At 42.3% G+C, this 22,462-nt stretch overlaps 1 protein-coding gene across 7 annotated transcripts in view; it reads right to left on the bottom strand.

Moving 5' to 3' along the window:
- Eml6 (EMAP like 6) overlaps nucleotides 1-22,462 on the bottom strand; it is a 250,107-nt gene that overhangs the window by 113,309 nt on the left and 114,336 nt on the right. For all 7 annotated transcript variants that reach the window (XR_013111697.1, XM_076937969.1, XM_076937964.1 and 4 more), the window contains exons 6-7: nucleotides 18,938-19,123; nucleotides 17,372-17,507 (exon numbers count right to left, since the gene is read on the bottom strand). Coding sequence is in view for 6 of the 7 variants with exons in the window: in XM_076937969.1 (XP_076794084.1) it covers nucleotides 17,372-17,507; nucleotides 18,938-19,123 (322 nt within the window). In the remaining variant the exon portion in view is untranslated. The remainder of the gene's footprint in view (nucleotides 1-17,371; nucleotides 17,508-18,937; nucleotides 19,124-22,462) is intronic.

Genomic DNA, 22,462 nt, shown 5'->3' with positions numbered 1-22,462 from the left:
TGTAGGAAGCCGCTGTTAGCGGTGGTATAATGCGCCATTCCAAGATGGCGCGGGCATCTTGTCCTCCCAGTAGTAAACAATTAACTGCGCAGGTGCAAAAAGGCAAAAGCGCGCCAAAGTCACTGCCCATCCCGGGGCGTAATATGGGGTGATGAGTGAACAGCCAATCAGAAGTGAACACGTCACTCTAGGGTGTATTTAAGCTGTGCCTCTTCCTGTCTTTGCCCCTTCCGAGATCTTTCACGTCTGCTGATACAGATTAAAGCCTCGCTGTGGTGATACCCGAATTCTGCCTCTCGTGTTTCTCTTCCACGGGTGAAAAGGGGACACGAGAGGCGCGCGGAACAGAATTCAAGTCTCTGAAGAAAGAAATCAAAGAAGACCTCAGAAGATGGGCAGATCTCCCATGCTCATGGATCAGTAGGATTAGCATAGTAAAAATGGCCATTTATCAAAAGCAATCTATAGATTCAACTCAATCACCATCAAAATTCCAACACAATTCTTCACAAGCATGGAAAGAGCGATTCTCTACTTCATATGGTAAAACAAACAAACAAACAAAAAACCCCAGGATAGCAAAAACAATTCCTAATAATAAAAGAACTTCTGGGGGAGTCACTATCTCTGACCTCAAGCAATAGTGACAAAAACTGCATGGTATTGGTACCGAGACAGACAAGTAGACCAGTGGAACAGACCTGACCCAGGAACAAACCCACACACCCATGGACACTTGATCTTTGACGAAGAAACCAAAGCCATACAGTGGAAAAAAGAAAGTATCTTCAACAAATGGTGCTTGTTTAACTGGCAGTCTGCATGTAGAAGAATCCAAATTGATCCATATTTATCACCTTGGATAAAGCTCAAGTTCAAGTGGATCAAGGATCTCAACATAAAACAAGATACAGTGAATTTAACAGAAGAGAAAGTGGGAAAAAGCCTCAAATGCATTGGTACAGGGAAAAACTTCCCAAACAGAACTCCAATGGCTCAGGTTCTAAGATCAACAGTTGACAAATGGGACCTCATGAAACTGAAAAGCTTCTGTAAGGCAAAGGACACTGTCAATAGGACAAAACAGCAACAGATTGGAAAAGATCTTCATTAACCCTACATCTGTAGAGAGCTTGTGAAAATAAAATTTGAAAGCAGCATTGAAACAATAACAAAAAATTCATGGTCAGCAAAGACCACTAACAATTTGTTAAATATAGTCATAATAAAATATTAAGTCCCTGCAGGGGCAGGGTGACCAAAAATAAAGGCATGCAAGGGCGTGCCCAGACAAGTCCAAACAAGCCCAAGTGAGTAATGGGCTATCTGGTGTTTACTTCTCTCTCCCTCCCTTTCTGGGAGGTCCGAGGTTCTGCAAGTTCTGCCAGTTCTGCAAGTTGCTGATGTTTGAAATATCCAATCATATGTAACCGCGCCAAATTTTCCTGCTCTCCCTAACCACTACCCATAAATATCCCAAGTTTCCTGGGTTCTGGGTCGGAACCTCTATCTCCTGTGTGAGATATGTTCCGGCCCGAGGGCCCTCGTCATTAAACCTCCTCTGCAATTGCAACAAGAAGGTCTCTCGTGTGTCCTTGGGGTGTGCAGGCCCGGACTTGGGTGAGGGTCCCCTTGCGGGGGTCTTTCAAGCTAATATCCAAAATATACAAAGAACTCAAGAAGTCAGACTCCAGAAAACCAAATAACCCAATTTTTAAAAAATGGGGTACAGAGCTAAACAGAATTTTCAACAGAGGAATCTCGAATGGCTGAAAAGCACTTAAAGAAATGTTCAACATCCTTAGTCAACAGGGAAACACAAATCAGTGATCCTGAGATTCCACTTTGACCAATCAGAACGGCTAAGATCAAGAACTACATAGATTGTACATGATGACAAGAATGTGGAGAAAGAGGATCACTCCTCCATTGCTGGTGGGATTGCAAACTGGTACAACCACTCTGGAAATCAATCTGGAGGTTCCTCAGAAAATTGGAAATAGATCTACCTGCAAGGACACATGCTCCACTATGTTCATAGCGCCTTATTTGTCATAGCCAGAAGCTAGAAACAACCCAGATGTCCCTCAACAGAAGAATGGATTCAGACAATGTGGTACATTTACACAATGGAGTACTACTCAGCTATTAAAAACAACATCATAAATTAAAACATCATGAATTTTGTGGGCAAATGGCTGGAACTAGAGAATATCCTGAGTGAGATAACCCAGACCCCAAAAGTTCAGTGAGTGCATAGTATGTACTTGCTGACAAGTGGATATTAGCCAAAAAGTTCAGAAGACCCATGAGACAACTCACAAACTGTAGGACGCTTAACAAGAAGGAAGACCAAGTGTGGACTGAATAACTCAGAGCCACTTAGAAGGGGGGACAAAAGTATCATGGGAGGCTGAGGAAGGGAGGAACTTGGGTGGGAGAGGGGATGGAGAGGGGAAAAGGGAGGCAGAATCATGTATGGGGGTAGACAGGAGAGAAGCCCAGAGGACCAGAGAATGCATTGAAATATGCAGCTGTGTGGGGGTTGGGGGAGGGAGGAACTTCTAGAAAAATCTGAGACCTGGGATGGGAGAGGTTAGGACTCAATAGTGATGAAATTAGCCAAATTCCCAACAGTGGGGAGATGGAACCTGAAGAGACCACCTCCAATAGATACACATGGCCCCCAGCTGAGGCAGGGGACCCATGTTCTAAATTTTTGACCCAGAATTGTTCCAGTATAAAGGAAATGCAGAGACAGAAATGGAGCAGAGACTGAGAGAAAGGTCACCCAGTGACCGACCCAACTTGGGATCTGTCCCATGCACACCAAACTTACACTATTGCTGATGCCTTATTGTGCTTTCAGACAGGAGGCCAGCATGGCTGTTCTCTGAGAGGCCCTACCAGCAGCTGACTGAGACATATGCAGATACTTACAGCCAACCATTAGACTGAGGTTGGGAACTGTGGAAGAGTTTGGGGAAGAACTGAAGGAGCTGAGGGGGATTACCACCCCATAAGAACAACAGTGTTAACTAGTCTGGACCCCTCAGAGCTCCCAGAGACTATGCCACCAACTAAGGAATACATGGGCTGGTCTGTGCCACGCCCCCACCCACACATGGGTAGAAGAGGACTGCCTTGTCTGGCCAGGAAGGGGGGCAATTCATGGAATGTAAATAAATAAAATAATTAAAATTTTAAAAAATAAAAAAAAAAAGAAAAAAGAAAACTGACCCTCCATGATCTCTGGCTTCTTTGGTCCACTCAATTCCTTACTGAGTTTGTTCTGTATTGATATATGCAGGGAATTGTCCCACAGATGAGTTAGAAATACACAGCAATTCCATTTTCCTAACTCTCTGGAAACAAGGCTGCATCTGCTCTGTGATGTCAGTTGCCTTCGCATCTGTACTACTGAGCACCAGAAGCTATAGACACAGGATTTACTCTTGGTTTATACCTGATTAGTCAGATGCCCAGAGGCAAATCCTTTGCTCTATGAGGGTCAGAGGTAGTATATACATATATTATATATATAATATATATATTATAAACTATAATAATGAAGACCGTGTAATTTATCAGCCAAATTTGAATCCCTTTGAAAGTAAAAGGAAGACACTGGTTACTTCCGGTCTGGGCCAGAGCACTGAGCAGATCTTGGGTGGCAGCTCTGCCCCCAACATCCAAGAACCCAGAGGAAGCAGGGATCCCAGGCACTCTAACTCAGGCAGTATCTTAGGTAAGCAGACAGCAGGGCCCGCCCTAAACAAGGAGTAACTGGGAACCAAAAGGACCCAGGAAATCACTCCCGGGCCCGGAACACTGGTTCCTTCCGGTCTGGGCCAGAGCACTGGGCAGATCTTGGGTGGAAGCTCTGTCCCCAACCTCCAAGAACCCAGAGGAAGCAGGGATCCCAGGCGCTCTAACTTGGACAGTGTTTTAGAAACTAGTTCTCAGATCTGAGGCCTGGATCAGACCTCTGCCAGGTCTGCTGTTGTGTGGACCCCGGATTCCACCTGAGACATACTGGAAGGTCCACTCAATCCAGAGCCACAGAGGAACAAATGAACTCAGAGCTTCAGACAACATATCCTGAGATATTCTAGAGGAGACACTGCACCCAGAACAGCAGACACCTAGCTGGACTACTGCCTTGGAGGCACCATATCCTGAGGCATCCTAGAGGTACCACTGTAATCAGTGCAGCTGGAAAAGATCACAGAGACATCTGGACCCCTAGGAGATCAGACACAAGCTAGATAACTAGAAAGACAGGCTTCAGTCAGAGACAGCAAGTAAGGCAGCACTAGAGTTAACCAGATGGCAAAAGGCAAGAGTAAGAACGTAAGCAACAGAAACCAAAGTTACATGGCATCATCAGAACCCAGCTCCCCCATCAGAGCAAGCCCTGAACATCCGATCACACCAGAAAAGCAGGAATCAGAATTAAAATCACTTCTCATGATGATGATAGAGGGCTTTAAGAAAGACATAAATAACACTCTCAAAGAACTTAAGGAGAGCACTGGTAGACAGATAGAAACCCTTAAAGAGGAAACACAAAAATCCCTTAAGGAATTGCAAGAAAAGGCAACCAAACGGGAAAAGGAATTAAACAGAACCATGCAGGATCTAAAAATGGAAGTAGAAACAATAAAGAAATCACAAAGGGACAATACCCTGGAGATAGAAAACCTAAAAAAAAGATCAGGAGTCATAGACACAAGTATCACCAAAAGAATACAAGAGATGGAAGAGAGAATCTCATGTGCAGAAGATACCATGGAAAACATTGACACAACTGTCAAAGAAAATGCAAAATACAAAAAGCTACTAACCCAAAATATACAAGAAATCCAAGACACAATGAGAAGGCCAAACCTAAGGATAATAGGTATAGATGACGGGGAAGACTCCCAACTAAAAGGACCAGTAAATATCCTCAACAAAATTATAGAGGAAAACTTCCCTAACCTAAAGAAAGAGATGTCCATAAATATACAAGAAGTTTACAGAACTCCAAATAGTTTAGACCAGAAAAGAAATACTTCTCGCCATATAATAGTCAAAACATCAAATGTACAAAACAAAGAAAAAAAATACTAAAAGCAGTAAGGGAAAAAGGCAAAGTAACATATAAAGGCAGACCTATAAGAATTACACCAGACTTCTCACCAGAGACCATAAAAGCCAGAAGATCCTGGACCGATATCATACAGACCCTAAGAGAACACAAATGCCAGCCCAGACTACTATACCCAGCAAAACTATCAATCATTATTGATGGAGAAACCAAAATATTCCATGACAAATCCAAATTTACACAGTATCTCAACACCAATCCAGCACTTCAAAGAATAATTGGTGGAAAACTCCAACACAAGGAGGGAAACTACAACCTAGAAAAAGCAAGAAAGTAATCTTCCAAAAACCCCAAAAGAAGATAGTTACACAAACATATCTCCACGGATGTTAGCCCAAAAGCTTGGATTAGCGAAGACTCAACCCACAGACCACATGAAGCTCATGAAGAAGGAAGACCAAGAGGGGATGCCTCAGTTTTACTTAGAATGAGAAACAAAAATGCTCGAGGGAGCAAATAGGGAAACAAAACATGGAACAGAAACTGAAGGAGAGGCTATCAGGAGACCATTCCACCTGGGGATTTACCCCATGTACAGCCACCTAAGCTAAACACTGTTGTGGATGGCTGAAAGTGCATAATGTGAGGAACATGATATAGCTGTCTCCTTAGAGGTCAGCCAAAGACTAACACACTCAGAGGACAATGTTCACAATTAACCACTGATATGATCAGGGGTTTCCCAATGGAGAACTTAGTGAGAGGACTGAAGGAGCAGAAAGGGTTAGTGACTCCAGGTGGAAAGCAACAATACCAAACACCCAGAGCCCCCCAGGGTCTAAACCACCAGCCTGGGAACACATAGGGAGGGACCCAAGACTCCAGAGGTATATGTAGGGGAGGATGGCCTTGTCGGACATAGGTGGGAGAGGAGTTTCTTGGTACCATAAAAAAAAAAAAAATGAACACACAGTGGGGGGGGGGATGTGAGGGCGGGGAGGGGATAGTGAGGGGGTAGGTGCGGTCACTGCCTCATAGAAGCATGAGGAGGGGGATGGGATAGGAGGTTTCTGGGTGGTGGGAGGAAGTAGGCTAAGGGGATAAAATCTGAAACGTAAATACTACAACCAATTTTAACAAGCGGGGGAAAAAAAAAGTCTTCAGAACCAACATCTTTAAAAAAAAAATGTCAGCCCCCTGGGGGTGGGAAAAATTTTTTTTTTTTTGATACTAAAACTTGTTCTGAGAATTGTATATTGCAGAATACACAGCCTTGGTGTATCTACTCATCAAGCAAACTGAGCAGACCTGCCCAAACCTCCGATGTCCTGGAATTCCATCTGAATTCAGTGAAGACACAGCATCAGAGGCTTATCAACTTACTCTTCCCCCCACCCCTCTTCTAAAATCTCAACGCCCTTAATCAGCTTGAAGAAGTTAAAGAAGAGTCAGCGCCCCTATTCCCTGAGCTTGGGGACTAATGTGGTTAATAATGGTCTGTCTTTCTAGGGACAAGTAGTGGTTTTGTTGGAACAGGGGGGATTAGCTAGGACTTATTGCATAGCCATAACCTATTGGTAGAAATCTGTATAATTATTATCAAGATGAAGTTATAATTTCTAAAATGGTACAAAATTTACTTTGATCTCAAATTTAAGGTTTTCATTGGTACGAGCCTCTTATTAATATAAAAATGAGATGAATATTGGTACGCTCATGGGCATTGTGCCTGTATAACACATTTAGGAATACAAGGCCTAGACCCAGCCCTTTTTTAACTTTTTTAACTGATTTGGGATGGTTAACCTATGAGTTAAGGGACTATAGCAAATTCATATTTTTGAGTTTATTGTTAGGGTGTTTTCCATATTTTATTTAGAAATAGCTGAGAGGAGTGAACAGACAACAGTCCAGGTTACCTTACATGGATAGTTGGTTTTCAAAACATCAGAAGTCCATAGAACTGATGCTACAAATATTTATATATTAATGTTCATATTGATTAGAGACCTGTCTGCTCCTGACAGCTTCCTGTCGTGGATTCTAAGAAGAAATTGAGCATCCTTGGAGTTATTCCAGTTGTGTGGTAACAGCCACTAGGCAAGAATTGCCTCTCGCCATCTACAGACAAATTACTGTCCAGAAAAGGACACACATGCAGAATAGTCGACTGATTATATCTGCCTAGACAGAGTAATCAGTCCTTAATCCTGCATCACCAAGGTTTGTCAGATGATTCTGGGCCAGAAGGCTGAAGATTTGATGCTCCAACATTCGGTAGTATAGGGGCTTTTCAGGTGTTCAGAGGTCTCTATAAATTGGCTAAGTTTTAGAAGCTATGCTTTGTGCTTCCCACAATTATAGTTAACTCAGTCATTCTGGATTTCTGACGGGGTTGAAAACTTACAGCTATTTACCGTAAGAGAAAAGATTTGAGTGGATGGTCGTCAGCTGACATTCATTCTAAAGCCAGGTTCAGAACTAAATGTTTTAGTTAGGATAGATGACAGAGGTGCTGGTTAGTCAACAAAAGGATGGACGGGGTGTTAGGACTATCTTGTACCTCACTGGTACAAATTGGCATAATTATGCTCTAATTGTATTTTGAGAGAAAAGTTTCATTTTAACAGGAAGGGTGATGTGTAGGAGGAGCTAAGGTAGGAGGAGTACTGAGAGGAAGAAAAGGAGTAAGAAGAGGAGAAGAAGGAGAGGAGAAGCTAGGTGATGAAAGAGAGAAAGAGCGGGGAGACAGGGAGGCAGATATTCATGTATCTCCACCAGTCAAAGATAGTTGTTATATCTAGGTTGGTCAGTGGGTTACACCTCTGATTGAACAATTCCAAACTTATAACGCTTATGATTAACATTATTTTTAAAAAAATACATAAATGCAAAAAGGAAAAGGGGGCATGGGATAGGGGTCTTCTAAGGGGGCGGGGGAATGGGGAAAGGGGATGGCATCTGAAGTGTAAATAAAATATCTAATAAAAAAAAAACCCAGGGCAAAAAAAAAAAAAAAAAAGTAAAAGGAAGCTGTAAAAGACATTTAAGTTTTCATGTTTAAAAAATATGTATTTCTAAAAATATAGTTTTATTATGCTGAAAGACCTAATAAATAATTATATCAGAAGTTTCACAAAATTCTACTATCACCATTATGAAATGGGTCATTTTAGGACAAGGAATAGATGGAGTACAGGTAATTTTTAAGATCATTCCACTGTTTTGTACAACACAATCACGTCAGGTATATGTTACCGTGCAGCCGTCAAAGCCCAGGGACTACACATCCATGCACCCCTCACATGAACCATGGACCTCAAATGAAAATGACTCTTGTCACTGTAGGCAGGATGCTGATGGTTGAGAGAGGTGTGCCTGTGTGAGGAGGAGATGCACAGGAGCTATGTAATTCCCACTCAGTCTTAGGATGAACCTCTAAAACCAGCTCCTCAGTGGTATCCATTCCTTCAGCAGCACCTGCTGAGGGGTCATCATCACACCTGTGCTCAAAGGCTGCAGAGAATCAACACCAGTTGAGCTGTGACTACCAACGACCCCTGCTGCTTACTCTCAACCACCTCTCTCTATTTCTATCTATCTATCTATCTATCTATCTATCTATCTATCTATCTATCTATCTATCTATCTATCTCTATGCTTGTATTGTGTGCCAATCTTGTGATTTAATCGATAAATGAAAAATTAAAGTTTTTTTTAATACTACAAAAGCCACATCAGATACACTTTCTATAGAAAACATAAACTTTTGGTGTTCAATGATTTTTTAAGATATATTTTTAAACATCCAGGAGGAATGCTAAGCCAGATGGTATAGCAGGAAAGCAGATTGGCGATTTAGAATTTCTGAGAATCCATAACCATGATTTGTGGTTTTACAAGGGTTGAATGAGATACTGCCTTTATTTGTTTTCTGGGCTTTCCTTCTTTCCTTCCTTCATCCCTTCCTTCCTTCCTTCCTTCCTTCCTTCCCTCCCTTCCTCCCTCCCTCCTTCCTTCCTTCCTTCCTTCCTTTGGCACAAGGCTATTTATATGTGAGATAACTCTCCTCACCTAACATTGGCATTTTATTTGGTACAGTGTGCAAACATTTGTTTTCCCACCACCTCTATTATATAACTTTGGGGTGGGGAGTGTGAAAAGGTTCAGAAAAGTACTAAGAAACCCACAATCTGTGTCTGGGGGGGGACTCATCAGGAGCTGAGAAATGATCAGTTGTAATGTAGAGCGGCTGCACCACCTATAACAAGCGAGGGGCAGGACCGAGTTTGATTCCAGCACTCATATAAAAAGCTGGGCACAATGCACATATCTATAATCTCGGCTCTGGGGAGCTGTGACGATCCCTGGGGCTTGCCAGACAGTCGGCATAGCAAAATCAGTGAGCACTGGGTTTAGTGAGAAACCTTGAATTAAAAAGTAAGAGAGAACAATTGAAAGGAATACCCAACATCAACATCTAGAACACACACACACACACACCAGCACATGCACATGCACACAGAGACAGAGACACACAGACACATCCACCAGCAAACGTGAGCTCAGTCACACACACACACACACACGCACACACGCACGCACGCGCACGCGCACGCACACACACGCACATGCACACACACACCAGCAACAGAGAATCCAAACATGTACATGCCAGCTCAGCAGCATACACATGCCCCGCCCCACACACCCCAGTCTGTGTTTCACAATCTGTTTTTTTTTTTTAATAGATTTCCTTGAAAAATGCTTTAGTTCTAGTGAACTAAATAGCAGGGAAACAACACTTAGTAAAGCAAGGAGGCTGATTGACAAGGCTGTGTGTCTAGGTGAACACGGTGGGAAAAGGGAGAGAAAATAGAAAAAGGGGGGGGGGGTAAGAGGAAAGACAGAAGGGGCAAAGAGAAAAATGGAAGAGTACACTTTTGTCCCTTACAGTGAACTTAATGAGCTGTGAACATTTCCTCTCAGAGACCACCTCAGGTTCTCCACACCCGTCTGTTCTTCAAACAGATAAATTATCTTTTGTCGTGTTTAAGGGCCCTTAATGACACTGAGTCACTTTCTTTTCTGAGATAACCATTTTAAATAGAAATTACTTCCCAAAAACACATCAGTGGGAGAGTTGTGTTTAAGCTTCTTAGTCACGCCCACAATCTTTGTTCTAAGCCCAACTGCTCCCCTGCCCATGAGCTGCACAGAGCCTGGTCCCTCTCCCAGGTGGTTCTGAGAGGCCCTGCAGAGTGACACTTTCCCGACAAGGCCAGCAGTACTTTCATTCTCCTGTCCATCCAGGTTTGGCAAAAGGACAAAGAACAGGACTGTAATCAGAGTCCTTGCTGGGCTGGCCAAGGCAGCCATTGCATCCATAATTAAGCTGTATTTGTTTCTTTATCTTTTGCTCTGCTACTATTTGGAGTAAGGTAGTACCTGCTAGTAGCAAAATGAAAAGCAGGGAAAGCTGCCACAGAAATGCTCTTCTTCTTTGAGATGCATGCTGTGGGTATTTTTGACAGCATGGAGAGGTGTCTAAGTTGGACTTGAGGCCCCCTGTGTACTATGATGAGAAAGGTAGAGTGTTGCCCTGCTTGGTACATGTGGACAGCAGATGGCAGTAGAGAGCAAACTACCCATCCAAACCTGAAAATTTTTCTAAGGCAGAAACCAAATTCTTAATTTGCTTTGTTTTCTATTCCTTTTAGGAAATGGAGAAGATCCTCCCAATGCGCTGAGCTATAGTCCCAAGGACAGCTTGAGGGGAGTCGGCCCATCAGTACTGACATATGTCTTATTGCTAAAGGGGACTGCTTAATTTGCACTAGTTAGGGACACCACAAGCTATTTAACCTTTCAAATCTTCAGTTACCACAGCTTTAAGTGAGGATGACATCAGCAGTCTCAGTTCACAGCACTGTGTGGCTTCAACACCAACACTGGACCTAACACTGAGAAATCAATTGATCAATACCAAGTATTATTCTAAGCAGCAAGTCTTTGTGCATTGTAGGGTCTTCTTTAAAGTTTATGTCTCCATATGAACAATTTCCTGTGTGGGGGTCAGATTCTAGCCCCATGGGAAGTCGTATAGGGCCTCTGGAGATACTGCCACTCCCTTCTCCCCTTGGTGGGCAGCTACTCCTTGCCTTCCAGCTGATCCTTTTATTATTCTAATGTGCTACCATTGTGAACTCTTAGAAGGCAAAATGGTGGTTTAGCACAGAGAAAATTATCACTGAGCTAAAATGTCCTTTCTCACAGTTATCTGGCTGGAGAAAGGCAAACCGGACAGCAGGAGGGGGCGTGGCTTAAACTCTGAGGCCTAAAGACGTGGCAAAGCACAGGGCAACCTTCCCAGCCTTTCTGTGCATTAGACTCTCCATGAAGTAGCTAAAATATATGGATAACTGGAACCCACCCACACAGTCCTCTCAGTGGGTGTGGAGATGGACATGGGCAGTGGTAGGTGGGTCCGGCACCAAGGCTGAAAAACATTGTCTCCCAAGCCCGGCTAGAGTATTCTCCAGGAGATGGTAAATAATGTTTCTTTAGCTGAGGTTGAAAACTCCATCCCAGTACATTAGAAAACTCAAGGCCTAGTGAGTGAAGGCAAAGAACTTGCATGTTATTTTTTTTAATCCAACAAGCAAGCACTGTGGGTGGGCAGTAAGGGTTCCTACCGACAGCCCTGACCCTTAGACCTTGAGACAGAAGGCAACACCATTACCCATGTGGTCCAGGCTCAAATGGCAAAGCTTTCTTCCAGAATCTTGAGTGTTTGCCTATGAGTGTTTATGGAGGATTGACCAGTGTATACAAAGACTAGCAACTGCAGCTTCCTCCTTCCTCCCAGGCGAGACTGCTGCCTAGAGTGACAGGCTAGCCCTTTCCTTGTGCTGTATTTAATAAAGATTCTAAAGTTTCCTGATGTAGTGGTGGCAGAAGCAAACCCCACCAGATCCTGGCTTTTCTGTTTGTGTGTCTTTTCACTCTCTTCTCAGATTCCTGGCATGAAGCAAGAAAGAAGAGCTAAGTAAACAAAGCCATAAATGACAAAAGTAGACTTTTATAACTTATATGTTACTAGAGAATTCAAGGTTCCCTTTGTTGGGTTCTCAGACTCTTTAATAAGAAGTTTAGAAACAGACTCATAAGGAAGTTTGAGCATAATTTTATTAGAGAGACAAGTAACAGAGACAGCGCACCCTCAGCGGTTGCTGGGAAGGAGGAGATGAAAAAGGAGACACGGTCAGGCTTTTTGAATGAGGAGGAAGGAGGGAAGGTCAGCAATGGAGGTCGGCAAGCAGCTGCATGGTCGAAAGGTATGCTTAGCTTCATACAGTGAACAAAAAGACTATTAATCAAATGCACAGCCGAACTATCCATTATTATAATACAAGCCATTATTATATACAAGCCACCTTGAACATACTACCGATGCCTTGAGAAACTACACAACCACCACAGCTGGCTGCCCAGGCTTCTGAAGATGCAGCTCCCGTAAACAATGCTTGAAAAATTATATCAGATTTTCTGCAAGGCTGTGACTGATCCAAACACGAACCTCTATGGCTATAAATAGTATTGAAAAGGCAAGGCTACAATTGGTCCAAAACGCTCCTCTTTTGTCTAGAAAAGCTGACTGCTCAGGCTCACTTAATGCATCAACTGCGTGACAGTCTACTGTGCCGTCTCCTCTGGTGTTCCAACACTGGGGTCAGTAAAGGTTTCTCTCTCCACAGTTGGAAGACTGTAGAAAACTACAGCTTTCAGTAGTTTGGGCTGAACTGTAACACAAAGAAAGGAGCAGCAAAGACAGCAGACAGACGGCAGCAGCAGAGGCTGTGGAGCATCAGGGAGAGCAGGTGACGAGCAGCAGCAGCAGCTGAAGCGTCAAGCAGTGAGCTGAAGACAGCTGAACAAGCCGCTGAACAGTTCAAGAGCTGCCAGGGCAAGATGGCAGAGGGTGGTGGGAGCAGAGAAACAGCAAGAGAGGGAAGACTGTGGAGAGTGGAGAAAACTAAAAGGCTGTAAAGGTCCAGAGAAGACAAAGTATGGGCTCTGGTAGCACAAGAAACAAAAGCTGCACAAGACCAACCCTCAGAGAGCTTCTAGCTACAGTTTCTACCTCGGTAGCACAAAAGCACCCTGCAGACTGGCGACAGAAGCACAGTACTCATCCTAAACCCATACTAGGATCTTCTATCCAAGTCCTTGTGGGCCAAGGGTAAACTCGGAAAGTTGACATGAAGGAACCTGACTAGGTGTTTCTCCTTAAGTTGGGTTGGCTTTCGGTTTTACTACATTCCAATCTGAATGTGATACGCACTGTCTGACATGTTCCAGGTCTCCAGCACACAGGAAGGCACTATTGTAAGCTCTCCAGAGGCATCAGGGGAAAAAAGGTACCCAGTTGATACAAACAAGGCCACGAACATTGCACGTGGGTAAGTGTGCTGTATGCTAAAAGGTGTAAAGTATTAGCACGTCTAGAAAGAGGCATCAGGAGTGCCCAGGGGCTGGAAGAAGAATGAAATTTCAGACAAGGTCAATCAGTGCAGGATTCAGTGGGGGAAGGGCTCAAGTTGAGAGGGGACATTGCAGACAGAGGAAAAAGTGTGAGGCAGCCTGGGCAAGGCAGAGGAAGAAGCAGGTGCTCTGAGGCCATCATGAAGACTTTAGGTGTTTCAGAAAAATGGAAAATCATTGGAAGGTTTTGAAAAAAAAGTATTGTGACCTGGCTTATACAAACATGAAACAATTTTTAAAGCCGCTGGACACAAGTGATAAAGCAACTGTTAAAATCCATGTGCCCAATGGTGCTCTAGACCAGGAAGGGGACAGCAAACCTTGTGTCCTGCAGAGCCCAGCCCCAGCCCCAGCCCTGTGATTTTCCTGATGCATATCTCTTCCAATTCACACTTTATGGCTCATTAGACAGACAGCTATTTAATATCTGTGTTTGTAATTCCCAGAAAAATGTAAAATGACTCAAGCATGCTTTTTAGAACTGCTTTCCCAGTTCTTCGGCACACATGTCTACAGATGCGTAATAAATGTTTATTCGGTGGGTAAATAATATACCTTCTATTGGATGAATAACTACTGTATTCTTTTTACACTCTATACCAATTAGGTAAACATATTCATTTTGGTTGACACATTTTAAGAATTATTTTTACCTTTTCTTGACAACTTTAATAATCATTTTAAGCTCCATTGCTTCATCCAAATCACCAATTTGCTTTAAAAAGCTGGATGCAACATTTGCTGTTATATTTGTCATGAGATGAGTTAGGGCCCTAAGTCTGCAATTATCTTGATGTTCACAAGCCTGTGTGCTTCTGTCTCCTTGTCCATAAGATGACAAGGTTGCTCTCACTAATGTCCAATCTCTCTCCCTCTTGAAAGCTCCAGAATTCATATTCCCTAAAACACAATGACGCTGAAAAACATCTCTGAAAGGTTTAGGATATTGGGTTCATGTGTCCAGTGGGATCTGGCACAGTAATACCTTGAATAAAACATTTCATTTCTCCCTTTTTCTTTTCTTTTTTTATTTGATATTTTATTTATTTATATTTCAGATGTTATCTCCTTTCCCCATTCCCCCTTTCCCCTTTTTCTTAAGCCAAGGTCTTGACATGGAACCCTGTCTGGCCTCAAAGTCACAAGCTTCTCCTTCCACCTCCCAAGTGATGGGATTACAGATCTACAACACAGCTAGCTGAATAGAACATTTCTGTGGTGATATGTCTGATCATTTACATTATGAGGACAGTAAATAGCTTTGTGGCAGTTCATATAAAGTTTTGTTGACAAACTCATCATAAGAGCAATCTTTTAGATCTAGTTTGTTTAGTTTTCAAAACTAACAAATCAAAGCCCTTGGATGAACTCAGCTGCAGATTTATAGAATCATGTTGCACTGTTGCCAAAGGAAAGTTGAACGTCCAAGTGGTAAACAGTCTGTCCACTCACAAAAAGCATGGAAGTTACTGGTGTGACTGAAGGACTTCAGTTCTCTTGACCGTGGATGGTGTCCCTCAGGGTGTGAGGCACATCTTTCTGGGAAGGAAGAGTCCTAAGAGTCTGTCCTGGCCTTCATGATTGTTGTTGATTAAGTGTGATACATCTGGCAAGCTGATGCATACTCAATTTAAAATGGAGTTTTTACTGCTTTTACTGGAAGTCAAGTGTTTTAATTAGCTCACAGCTAACTAGAAAAACGTAAGAGGACTGAGTAGCAGTTTCTCTTTATGACAAAGCCCTATCATTTTTCATAAATGTAGTATTTACCTTAGTTCACTGAAAAGTCTTTCTTCATTTCTGACAACTGAAGACCTTGGAAATTGCTAGATTCATTTCATAGACCTAGACGTCTATAAGAGGAGCAAGAGAAGTCTTCACACGTTGCACACTAAGTGGGGTCTTGGGATAAGAGCATACAAATGCTAATAGGTGGTTGGCCCTTAATTTTAAAATGGCATTTAGTTAGTTATTCGTGTGTATGCACGCACACGCACATGCATAAGTAAATGCATATGTGGAGTGCATATGAGGGCCAGAAGACAACTTACAGGCATCAGTTTTTTCCTCCTGTCATGTGAGTTCCAGGGATTGAACTCCTGTCATCAGGACTGCCATCAAGGGTTTTTATGGCTGAGCTATTTCCCTGCTCCTGATTAATATTTTCACACTTGAGACACACAGGGGCAAGTATGGTGTAATAGAATTAGAGAGTGGCCATGGAAAGGCTCTTGCTGAATGTTTACCAAGTCTTTTTAATAAAATCAAAAATAAAAACAAAACCCCACAAAAAAACCACAAAGCACAGTTTCCACTGAAATGAAGTCAACAGTCATTGTTACCCAACAGCAAAAAGATGGGGGGCAGGGGGGAAGTCATTCATATCAAAAGTCCTTCTGAAGATAAATTCACTCCTGCAGTTTCACATCCACATTGAGACCATGGCAATCCTGATACTGTTTTGCCGAATCTGTTCCTCTTATGTGCTTATGTGTTCCTCTTATGTGCTTAACTCCCATTTTGAGGCAAGGAGTAGGCGGGGCAGAAGGTTTGATTTCTCTGAGGGTGGGACACTGTGTAAGGATCTGCTGTCCCCTCTGTCTCCTCCTGTGTGTTCTGCTCCTTCAAGCCCTCCCTCCATCCTTGCTTACCCCGACTCTCTGCAAATGCTCACAGGGTGGGGGATCTCGAGTTGTTTGGTTGAAGGATCTTGCTTTTTTTAAAAAAAATGTGGCTCGTAGAAAAACTAACTTGCTTCTACACATTTGTATATTTTTCTGAATAAAGTTGCTTAAAACCACATGATATTGTAGAGAGTTTAAGGACCTTGCCCTAACTGACGGAGTTAAGTGGAAACCAAATCCTACAGCTTCCTGGTGTCAGCTCTCCACAGCTCCTGTAAGAGAGAACCCGTGCGATCTCCAGAAGAGATGTGCTGCACTTTGTATAGTGAATGGCAGAAGGAAGGAGGTAGCCTGTGGTACAAGATGAATCACAACATCCAGCTCATTGATCAGCTGCTAAATTTAAAAATAAAGTTTGATTGGAAACAACACTGCTTAGGGAAGGTAGCTTGAGGACATATGGTGCATGTTTCCTTCTCTCTGCTCTCTGATGTCTTCCCTAGCCACCCGAGTGCTGCAGGTGGTCACAGGTTTGTTTTCAGAGGCTGGGCATTTATTGACTTCCTTGTCCAGAAATTCATTTCATCACTGAAAATAACCCCATATTCTGGAAAACCACACAGCTTCTTCACTGTAATGTTACCATCTGCCTTTGCTACAGGCTCACTATAGCTTTGTGCCAAGCAGGAGAAAAGATATCTACTCGTTTTCAGCATACTTTGGAACTTGTATTCAATATTTTTATGTAAACCCTTAAAGTCTTTATAGAACAAAGCAAATACGCATAGGTAGAATATAAAACTCACATATTTAATTCTTTTAAAAAATACAAGTGAGATGCCTCATGCATGGGTGTGTACTCCATGTATACCTAATATCCACAGAAGACAGAAGAGGGCACAAGGTCCCTGGAACTGGAATTACAGACACTTGTAGGGCACCCTGTGGGTGGTGTGAACTGTATCCAGGTCTTCTACAAGAGCAGTGAGTACTCCGAATAGCTGAGCAGTCTCTCCAGCCCTTATATTTACTTCTCTTAAACGAAACCACAAACCTTGACATTGTATGTAACCTTCTTAGGGCACATGCTAAATACTAATGCACATGTTACCTTTATATCCTTGTTCCGTCTCCCTGAGATCAATTTTGGTTATTGGTTTGAAGTCAGTGTCCCATAATCGTATGCAACCGTCTCGCCCACCAGTAGCAAAGCCCTCTTCACAAGCATACAGGCTGAAGATTCCAGCCTGTCAATTATAAGAGGTAGAATTCAATCCTGCAGTCACAAATGCCATTGTTGGTGAATCTCCATGATTAAAAATAACAGAGCAAAACTAATTAAAGCAGATGCTGTTTTCTGTTGAAATCTGACAGCAGATCAACATACTTCCCTTCAGCTGGGTTGCAGTAATTACAGCCACCACCAGGAAGCAAAGCAATTCCAACATACCTAATTTGATAAGATTGTTACTGCCACTGCCCAAAATATTAGTTATGAGTGCCTTGGTAAAAGCAGATATAGAATCACATTTCTGTATGACAACTGAGCCTTTTAAATCAAAGACAGTACAAAGACATCACACTTACATTCTAAATTAATGAGGTAGAGACACAGACTAGGGGCATGGTGCCACACCACTGACAAATATGGAGGTGCCTGAGACAGAGCTCAGCCTTTCAGGATGGTGTCACTTCTGACAAACCCCAAACCACAAATAGCATTGTGTCAGCATTGTGTACTATGGTACAACTCCCTTTACATATCTAAAATCCTTTGACTCTTATTTTACTTGATTTTTTCAAAGCTGTTACACTACATTATGCTGACAGAGAGAAACTGGAGGCTGAAGCAGCTCATTTAGTGAATGAAGACAAATTCTGACCTCTTACTGACTTTGAGAGTCATTTGGCAATGAAGCCAAGAGAAATGGTTTTCACCGTAGATGACAAAGAAGGCTCTAAAGTATCTAAACTATTTCACTGAGCTGTCTAAGGTTTTCTTCATGGGAAGAGTAATTAGGTCTGAGGATGCAGTTTAATGACAGAGGTCTTGCCTAGTGTGTGAGGCTCTGGGTTCAACTGTGGCACTAAAAGAAGTAGTGGTGAATGAATTTGAAGGCATTAAAATAAACCATTCTTTATCCTACTTCTACTGTGCCATGTGGGTGCTGGGAACTGTACCCAGTCTTCTGTGAGCAGTAAGTGATCTAAACCACTGAGCCATCTCTCTAGCCCTTAGATTTAACTCTCTTAAACTGAAATACAAAACTTAACAGCCCAGGCCCAGTGAAACAGGCAGTGAAGTTAACAAGATCCTAGGACATTAGCAGGCAGGCAGTAATTTAAGAAGTGATGAAGTATTCTTATGGCACACTACTCCTGAAGAGTAACACTAATCAACCAATTAAAAGTTAAGGTGAAGGCTAGATTCAGTGTGGATTTTTCCCCCCTCAGGTAACAAAGTAACTTGAGAAATCTTCATGAGTGGTTTCATATGTGTGTGTGTGTGTGTGTGTGTGTGCACACAACTGTCTGGTGAGGTCTAACTGTAAAGCAAAGGCCAGAAACATGGAGATGTGTGGCCTTGACCCATTCAGTACATCACTTCACATGACATCATGCCATATTACATCATCCCTCATTACATCATCCCACAACCCCCTATGGCAATACTCACACTATGTGCTCCTTGAATAGTGCGGACTAAGGTGAGCCCTTTCCAGACGTAGATGTCACCATTTAAAGCACCAGAGTATGTGATGTCTTCTTTGGCACATGCAAGGCAAAGGATAGTCTGAAGATCTCCTGTTTTGCCAAATATCCCTCTTTTTGCAGTCAGGGCATTTCCACATAGTGTCCAAAACTAGGAAATAGTAAAATAAATATATGCTGAAATAGAGTGTTCTCTATATATTCCATTATTGGTATTTTTCTATAATTTTACAGAATATACTGTATCTGAACTGAACATGAATAAATTGTTTTTCTGTGTCAGTAGAGAACCTCAAAAAAACATTGCATACTTCTAGAAGCATAAGAAAAACTCACAGTGATATATTGTAACTTTAAAAGCTCCAAAATTTCAAAATGTTAATGTTTAATGGCATTTAAATGGCCCCAGTGTTCACAGAATGAAACTGGCCTTCTGTCAAATGAAGATAGATTGTAGAAAAGTTCCAAAGTATAAATAAGTCTAAAAAGAAAGCCATGTCTGGGGCACATGCCTGTAATCTCAGAATTTGGGAGGCAGAGGAAGAAGGAGCATTGCATACTGGAGGCTAGCCTGGTCTACATAGCAACTTCCAGGAAAGCCAGAACTACTTAATAAGACCCTACATAGAAAATGTGCTATGGTGTGTGTGTGTGTACATATTAATGTATTACATCAAGAAAAACTTGTTAGCAATAACTTCATATTAGCATAACCTACATCACCTAGCTATTTTAAAGTACACATGTATATTTTAAAAACTGCTTTCTAGACTGGTTGGTGGAGTTGGTTAGAGCATGGTGGCAATAAAAATAATTGCTTTTTAACCAAAGTATTACAGGGTTGGTTTTTTTTTTTTTTTTTTTCTATAGAATTGCTCACATATGTTTCTAAATACAACTGCTTTCACAAAGGCACACAATCACCCAGGCTTCCCCATTTTGTTTGCACAGATCTTGTGGAAGATGGCAAGCTTAAAGCTTGGACGATTTGTAGATGACAGCAGGGACACCACCACAGTTATACAGAAGTCCAGTATTTTTCCTTGATGTAGTTCCTAATGTATAAACCGGTGTAACTCTGGTGCCACTACCCAGCCCTCACAGGCTCCACACGCCATCTACATCTGCTGTTTAATCTCACAACACCCTTGAGCACAGGTTAGGACAGATTCTGCTATTGCCTCACATGCAAATGAATGAAATGAGGGAAAGCAGGCAGAGATGCTTTTCAAAAGATGCGGATTCTATAAAGTTAACACATGAGAAAGCAGAGAAGCCTGGGTCACTACTTAGAGAACCACAACTAAGAAAGAGGGTGTGTGAGACAGCAAACACGGCTTTTGTAACAACAGATTCAGATTATACTCAAGAGGCAGGGCCAGGGAACAGCTACAGGAACCAAGCTCCAGTACATGAACTGAACGGGATCACAGCCGGCAAGAAATTACGCCTCACCTAGGAGAGCAAGATTAGATGACTCTAAGGGGCAAGAATGTATGGGAAAAAATCGGTGACAATCCTAGTATTTTGTGCCTGCGGGAGAGGAAAGATGAACCTTACAAAACCAGGCAAGATTTTCCCCTGGCTCCAGAAATTTCATACCAAAGGGTTTCTGGAAATGAAGCCTTTACTCTCCACTTCCAACTTACTCAGTCTTCATTAACTCCAGGTGTAGGCAGAATCAAAAGTAAAAATCACTTATAAAAACCAATTTTAGTTAAAAAGATGGCTCAGAAGGTAAGAACATGTTACACTCATGCAGAGGACATGAATTTGGTCCCCAGCACTCACACATACCCACAGGGTCACAACCACCTGCCACTCCAGTTCTAGGGGACCCAGGTTCTGTAAGCACCTGTACTCACATACAAAGACACACAAATACACACAGAATTTTAGAAAAATATTTTTAAAAACTGGTTTATCCTAGATTTATTTTTAAGAGGGATAAGTAAGAGGTGGCTGTAGACATGTACAGCTTTTTCCACTGAGGTACAGGCGTGTGTCTCGATTAGGGGGAAATGCCTAAACTCACTAAACAAGTTTGACATGGCAAGGAGCCTTAGTGTTTGCAAACATAGCTCGAGGGTTTGTTTGTTTTTCTGTTTCTGTTCTTAAAACTGATTAAAAGTTGACGTAAAATAAGCACAGACAGAAACAGGAGTCTGGACAAAACTTTCACTAAGCAGCTCATCCAGTTAAGAGCCCAGTAAATGTGGGTTCGGGAGAAAGTTGAGCCATTCGATAGACCATGGAAGGTAATCTCAACAGGTGGTCTACACAGGTGGCCAAAGGCAGTGTGTAAATCTTACGTCTGCCATTTTTGGCCATTTTAGGAAATAGAGAAAGAAGTAAAGATTACTATGTCTATACTGGTTCCACCACTCAGTGGTGAATTCTGGAAGTAGGAGCCTCCATAGTTTGGGGGCAAGTGCAAGAAAGTAAGTCTTGAGGGGATTACGTACTCACACGCTAGAACATGAACATATACAAGAAAAGGAAAAAGTAAGCAATGCTCGTTATCTTGGAATAACTTAAAAAGTATAAAGAGAAAAGTTTGACACCATCCACTAATTTTACCAAGAGATAACAATTTAATGTTTACTGATATTTCCTAAACAAATATATATCTTAAAAATTTAGGGGGCAATGGTGAGGAGAAGGCAGGAGCCAGTACATCTCTTCAGCGTTGGTGATGAACTGTTGATGGGTTGTAGTCCAACATGCAGGCTCACCAATCTCTACTGCCACTGCTAAAGGTAAGAATGCGTTTTAATAATATCTGTCTGTGGAGGGAGGGCAGGCAGTTCACTGAGCTTAAGAACTGGGATGAGAGGTATATTCTAAACTCAGAAAGACAAAGTACACATTTTCTCTCATACGTGGAACTAGATTTTAAGTGCTATATTTGTATATGTATACTGATGGGTAACGACACCGGGAAGATGGTCATAAGCGGGAGGAAAGGTTAGAGAGGGAGGGTAAAATAGTGTGGCGGCACTTATGATGTGTGACAAGAGAGCAGGAAAGGCAGTTGGGGAGGGAAAAAAACCAGCAGGGCAGGCAGAAGGCTTTGCAGGAGGGAAGAGATTAGGACAAAGCACAGTGACATGGTGATGCCATAATGAAACCATTCCTCTGTAAATAAAAACGCCAGAGCCACAAGTAGACTAGACTGCCCATGGAAAGCACATTTTGAGTATTTCCAAGTATCAATAAGTGTCCCTCTAAGCCATGACTTACAGTGATCGTACATAGCATCATAAGAATGCTGTGTATTTTATTTAACCATGGGGGTAGCTGGGCAGCCTCAGGTCTTCTTGATTTTGTCTCTGCTATTGGAAAGTTACTCAGCAATGAATCAGTTCTTAGTTCACATTCCTCATAAGTCACTTGGGAGAAACTCCACGTTATGAAATTACTGGACTAGAGGGATTGACATGTTTAGAGCTATCAATAAATACTGCCAAACTTCTGGTCAGAAAGACTC

Source organism: Arvicanthis niloticus, chromosome 7, assembly GCF_011762505.2.
Source record: "Arvicanthis niloticus isolate mArvNil1 chromosome 7, mArvNil1.pat.X, whole genome shotgun sequence".
In the NCBI taxonomy this organism is placed as follows: domain Eukaryota; kingdom Metazoa; phylum Chordata; class Mammalia; order Rodentia; family Muridae; genus Arvicanthis; species Arvicanthis niloticus.
This window is presented reverse-complemented; position numbering and strand designations above follow the sequence as displayed.